Source organism: Giraffa tippelskirchi, chromosome 7, assembly GCF_054371585.1.
Source record: "Giraffa tippelskirchi isolate mGirTip1 chromosome 7, T2T-mGirTip1v1.2.pri, whole genome shotgun sequence".
Lineage (NCBI taxonomy): Eukaryota > Metazoa > Chordata > Mammalia > Artiodactyla > Giraffidae > Giraffa > Giraffa tippelskirchi.
In genome coordinates this window covers 67,290,801-67,297,261 of record NC_137281.1, presented here as the reverse complement: position 1 = coordinate 67,297,261, position 6,461 = coordinate 67,290,801, and the positions used below count along the sequence as shown (strand labels likewise).

Here is a 6,461-nt window from a genome sequence, read left to right as displayed (position 1 = left end):
AGTCCCTGTTATGCCATATGCCCTGCTAAAACCTCACATTTGTTAGCTGAAGGAATATTACTTCTTTGTGGAGTGCAAATAATACTCATTTCATAGATATTTGAAGAGGGAGGATGCATATAATTGAAGCAAATTGCTAAGACTCAGAGACAGTATTCACCCAGGTCTACCTGCGTGCGTGCGTGCTAAGTCACTTCTGTCATGTCCAACTCTTTGCAACCCTATGGACTGAGTGTCCCGGGCTCTTCTGTCCATGGGATTCTTCAGGCAAGAATACTGGAGTGGGTTGCCATGTTCCCCTTAGGGGATCTTCCCAATGCAGGGATTGAACCCAAGTCTCCTGCAGCTCCTGCATGGCAGGTGGATTTTTTATCTCTGAGCCACCAGAGAAGCCCAGGTCTACCTGACCCCAGGCCTATTAATGGAACAGTGCACTTTATATTGCTGTAATGACTTTTTATTTGTTCTTTAATTGTAGGATAATTGCTTTGCAATGTTTAATTGGCTTCTGCCATACATCAACATGAATCATCCATGTTGTTGTAATTGTTGTTCAGTCGATAAGTACTTTCGCACTCTTTGTGACCCATGGAGTGCAGCATGCCAGATTTCCCTCTCCTTTACTATGTCCCGGAGTTTGCTCAAATTCATGGACATTGAGTCCATGATTCCATTTAATCATCTCATCATCTGTCGCCCCCTTCTCCTCCTACCTTCAATCTTTCCCAGCATCAGGGTCTTTTCCAGTGAGTCAGCTCTTTTCATCAGGTGGCCAAGTTGTTGAAACTTCATCTTCAGCATCAGTCCTTCCAGTGAATATCCAGGGTTGAGTTCCTTTAGAATTTACTGGTTTGATCTTCTTGCTGTCCACGGGACTCTCAAGGGTCCTCTCCAGCATCACAGTTCAAAAGCATCGGTTCTTCAGTGCTCAGTTTTCTTTATGATAAAACTCTCACATCTGTACATGACTACTGGAAAAACCATAGCTTTGACTATATGGTCCTTTGTTGGCATAGTGATGTCTCTGTTTTCTAATATGCTATCTAAGTTTGTCTTTTAATTTCATGGCTTCAGTCACAGTCCACATGACTTTAGAGCCCAAAAAAGTAAAATCTATCACTGTTTCCAATTTCTTCCCATCTATTTGCCATGAAGTGATGGGACTGGATGCCACAATCTACATTTTTTGAATGTTGAGTTATGAGTCAGCTTTTTCACTCTTCTCTTTTACCCTCATAAGAGGATCTTTGGTTCCTCTTTGCTTTCTGCCATTAGGGTGGTATCATGTGCATATCTGAGTTTATTAACATTTCTCCTGGCAATCTTAATTCCATCTTGTGATTCATCCATCCTGGCATTTCACATGATGTACTCTGTTAAATAAACAGGGTGACAATATACAGCCTTAACATACTCCTTTTCCCAATTTTGAACCAGTCTGTTGTTCCATGTCTGATTCCAACTATTAGTTCTTGTCCTGAATACAGGTTTCTTAGGAGAGAAGTAAAGTGGTCTGGTATTCCCATCTCTTTGAGAAATTTTAACACTTTTTTATGATCCACACAGTCTAAGGCTTTAACATAGTTAATGAAGCAGACATAGATTTTTTTTTTTAATCGGCCATTCTGTTTTTCCAAAGGTGTTCTTGCCCACAGTAATAGATATAATGGTCATCTGATTTAAATTTGCCCATTCTTGCCCATTTTAGTTCACTGATTCCTAAAATGTTGATGCTCACTCTTGCCATCTCCTGTGTGACCATGTTCAATTTACCTTGATTCACGGACCTAATATTTCAGGTCCCTATGCAGTACTGTTCTTTACAGTATCAAACTTTACTTTCATCACCAAACACATCCATAACTGAGTGTATACATATGTCCCTTCCCTCTTGAATCTCCCTCCTACCTGCCACCCCTTCCCACCCCTCTAGCTTGTCACAGAGACTGGGTTGAGCTCCCTACACTATATAGCAAATTTCCATTGACTATCTGTTTTACACATGGGAATGCTTATGTTTCAATGATACTCTTTCAATTCATCCCACCCTCTCCTTCCTCTGCTGTGTCCACGTGTCTATTCTCTATGTCTGTGTCTATATTGGTGCCCTGCAAGTAGTTTCATCAGCAACATGTTTCTAGATTCCATATATGTGTGTTAATACATGGTATATGTCTTTCTCTTTTTGACTTATTTCACTCTGCATAACAGACTCGAGTCCATTTGCCTCGCTAGACCAAAATTTGTTCTTTTTCTTAATCTCTGAGTAATATTCCATTGCATATATGTACCACAATTTTTTTTACCCTTCATCTGTCAATGGACATCTAAGTTGATTCCATAACCTTGCTACTGTAAATAGTGCTGCAATGAACACTGGGATACATGTGTCTTTTAAAATTGTGATTTTCTCAGGATATATGCCCAGAAGTGGGGTTGCTGAGTCATATATTGGCTTTATTCTCAGATTTTAAAGAAATCTCCACACTGTTCTCCACAGTGGCTTATCAAGTTACATTCCCACCAGCAGTGCAAGAAGGTATCTTTTTCTCCACATTCTCTCCAACAGTCATTGCTTGCAGATTTTTTGATGATAGCCATTCTGACTGGTGTGAGGTGATATCACATTGTAATTTTGGTGTCCATTTCTCTAATAATAAGCAATGTTTTCTCCTATTCTGAGTAAGCTCAAACATGGACAAATTTGAGAAGATATTTGATTTCAAAAAGTGAGGAAGTTGGATTCTATTTCAAGGAAAATGGCGTTCCCGTCAATTTTTGGAGAAGGCTGTGATATGATCAGAGATATACTTCAGAAGGACATTTCTGCATACCTCAAACTCATGTTATTGCACTCGGGATTAGTTGGACACTTTAAACTGCAGATTTCAGTATAAATAACAGTGATTAGCATCTTTGGTCCAACTTCTCCAAAAGCTTATATAGCTTTTCTATTTATTTAAATTAATAAATATCCTGTGGACACTGACCAGAAGTGCAATGAGTATCACCTTACTCACTTTAATTTTGAATGTACCACTTTAGACCACACCTTCCTCATGGCGAATTTCATCTCCATGTTTCTCAGCGTATAGATGAGAGGGTTCAGCATGGGGGCAATCACAGTGTAAAACACAGACATTTCCTTATCCTTATTTTCACTACCTGCCGGTAGAACATAAATGTAGATACAAGGAACAAAGAACAAAGCTACAACCATTATGTGAGAACTACAGGTTGAGAGAGCTTTTTTTCGGCCGGCAGAGGAGTATGATCTAAGATTATATAATATGATTATATAAGAAACTAATAGGACAAGAAAAACAAGGACCACCACCATCCCTGAATTTGCAATCATTAAGATATTAACAACATGAATATCTTTGCACACCAGTTTCAAAAGTGGCTTCACATCACATAGGTAGTGATCTATCTGATTAGGACCACAGAAAGGTAATTTGAGTACCATGAGAAGTAAAGCAATAGAATGCCAAAGACCCACAGCCCAGGCCAGGATGATCAACATGTTACACCTCTGTCTGTTCATGATGACCATGTAGTGCAGGGGCTTGACAATGGCAATGTAGCGGTCAAAAGCCATGGACACCAAGATGAATATTTCCACACCTGCCAGCAAGTGGGCAGTGAAGAGCTGAGTCATACAGTTGTTATAGGAAATGTTTCTTCGTGCTGCAGCTAAGTCCCTGATTAGCCTGGGGACCACCGTGGAGGTGTAGCAGACATCCATGAGGGAGAGGTGACAGAGAAAGTAGTACATCGGTTGTTGCATTAGATGGCTGCAGGTGATGGTGAGCAAGATGATGAAATTCCCCATTAAGACAGTCAGGTAACAGAGCAGAAACAAGAAAAATAGCAGTAGCTCTACTTGCTTATTACACCACAGTCCCATGAAAACAAATTCTGTGACATTGTTCTGATTTTCCATGAGGTTGAGGTGAGTTCAGAACACACAACAGAAATTTACTTCATCTGAAATGATGCAGAACATAGTATATCTTGAATAACACTTTCTAAGTTTTGGAGTATTTATACATGAATAAAAATGTAGTTTATACAGGATTTATTCCAGACACAATCTTATAAATCCTTTTAGATTAATGGTGTCATTATATTTAAAGAGGTATTTAGTAAAAGCCTGTTTTATGCCTGAAACTTTTGTAAACATTTCAAATGCATTTAACGCATGGTTAGTTATTACTAATACTTATTACTCTGATACTCATTTTACATATGGATAAACTGAAAAATGGGGGATCAATTAATTCTACAGAGTTCCCTGGTGGCTCAGACAGTAAAGAATCTGCATGCAATGCAGGAGACCTGGGTTCAATCCCTGGGTTGGGAAGATCCCCTGGAGGTGGACATGGAAATCCACTCCAGTATTCTTGCCTGGAGGGTCCCCATGGACAGAGGACCCTGGTGGGCTATAGTCCATGGGGTTTCAAAAAGTCGGACATGACTGAGTGGCTAAACACAGCACAGCACAGTTAATTCTTCAAAATCATTAAGATAATTAAATAGCAACCTAATACATGAACCTGCATTTGATTCCATTTTCCATGCTCTAAACAGCTAGGCTACCTCATCTACTGACCAAATGTACTACCATGTCTTTCCCACCTCCATAAAGAATATGGGGTTTTATGCCATCTATGCCATTAACTACCTGTAAAACTTTAGGTAAGTCCCTTCCCTTCTCTATGGTACATACAATTTTTGTATAAAGTCTAAATCACAGGTGAAAATTACAAATATCCATTGGAAGCAAACATTTATTTTTGAAATAGAAACAAAACAAGGTTCTTAATTATGTCAGGCATAGTCTTAATTATTTTTTAACAGTTTCAATGACTCTGCTTCTTTGCATCATGGACATACAGAAAACGAACTTGAGGAAAAATTAGTGGGAGTCTAAATATAGGAAGAGAAGTTATTATTACATAAAGTGTTCTCCTTTTATTAATCATTCTAAATAATATTTTAGAGGTCAATAGTGTAACACCAGAAACACTTTGGAGTCTTGGTTGTTATCTGTAGACATATTGAAGAACTCAATGTGATTAATAGATGATCTGCTTATTGAAATACACGTTTTGAATAGTGCCACCACTTTGTTGCAATACAACTAGGAGCCAACAGTGAATATGGTGAAACCGTCATCTTTTACCTGTAATCAGATGTCTTCCAGCAAAAATATATTTTACCCAAAGGACTCACTTTCAATATATTATTTTAATGGTGTAAGTGGGGAACAATATGAAGCATTAGGCAAATGACTCATCTAATGATTATGAAGATGAGGATTCAGGTTTCACAGGTGGCCCTAGTGGTAAAGAACCCACTTGCAAATGCAGGAGACATAAGAGACAGGGGTTTGATGCCTGGGTGGGGACAATCTCCTGTAGTAGGAAATGGCAACCCACTCCAGCATTTTTACATGGAAAATCCCATGGACAGAGGAGCCTGGTGGGCTACAGTCCATGGAATTGCAGAGTCAAACATGACTGAGCTACTGAGTATGCACATCAAAGCTCTCATATCCTGCTGTAAACAGTTCATTCTCTCTAAGCCTCCTTCTTCAACTGCTAAGTGGAACTAATAACACTGAGCAGCAGTAGATTGAATTTACTATGATCAAAGATTTTTGTAAAAATAAAATACTATTCAAAATCATAATTATTTTCTCAACATTTGCCTCAATTATTTTTCTCAATTAAATGACATGCACACACACACACACACACACGTATGACTCTCTCTCTCTATATATATATATGTATACATGTATATAACAGAATGCTTACCTGTGAGATTTTAAATTTTTCTGAAGTACTATAATTCTTCAGACCAGTTCCTTTTATTTTTCTGTGAGTATACTATGAAACAGCAAATAAATATGGAATACCTCTTAAGCTCCTCTGAATCTTCAATCAAAAGTAACTTAGGAAAACATTTTTAGGGATACCTTCGATTTGATTAAAAGGTACAAAAGGACCAGAGGGAAAAACTCCCTCATGCACTGTGCAGCAGCCAATGGGTTTGTAGTCGTAATTGTAAAAATAAAGCCAATAAAATGATAGTGAGTATATACATAGGTTTGAAGGTTACTTTTTTTATTTATCTCTTGGGGGTTATCAGATTAATGATGCAACACTTCTCCAATGTTATAACATTGGAAATATTATGGATACTTTTTCATCTGTCTCCTCTCTTAGAATATTTCCTCAAAGACTTGTCACTATTTATCACAATACATAATACATATTTAACAAATGTTTCATTCTTAATTATCCAATTGTGCACATTTTTTTCCATTACTATTATTAGGGTGCTGGTTAGAAATGGGAAAGGCCACAATGACTAATCATTTCCCCCCTCTTTTTCTATTTTTTGCTTTGTTTTGTCCTTTCTTTCTTTGGGTGAAAGTGGGAGAGGAATGA

At 38.1% G+C, this 6,461-nt stretch overlaps 1 protein-coding gene across 1 annotated transcript; it reads right to left on the bottom strand.

Moving 5' to 3' along the window:
- Positions 1-3,016: 3,016 nt before the first annotated feature.
- Positions 3,017-3,946, bottom strand: LOC145512469 (olfactory receptor 4P4-like). Its single transcript, XM_081506157.1, has one exon. The coding sequence runs from the start codon at positions 3,944-3,946 to the stop codon at positions 3,017-3,019; it is 930 nt and encodes a 309-aa protein (XP_081362283.1).
- Positions 3,947-6,461: the final 2,515 nt, after the last annotated feature.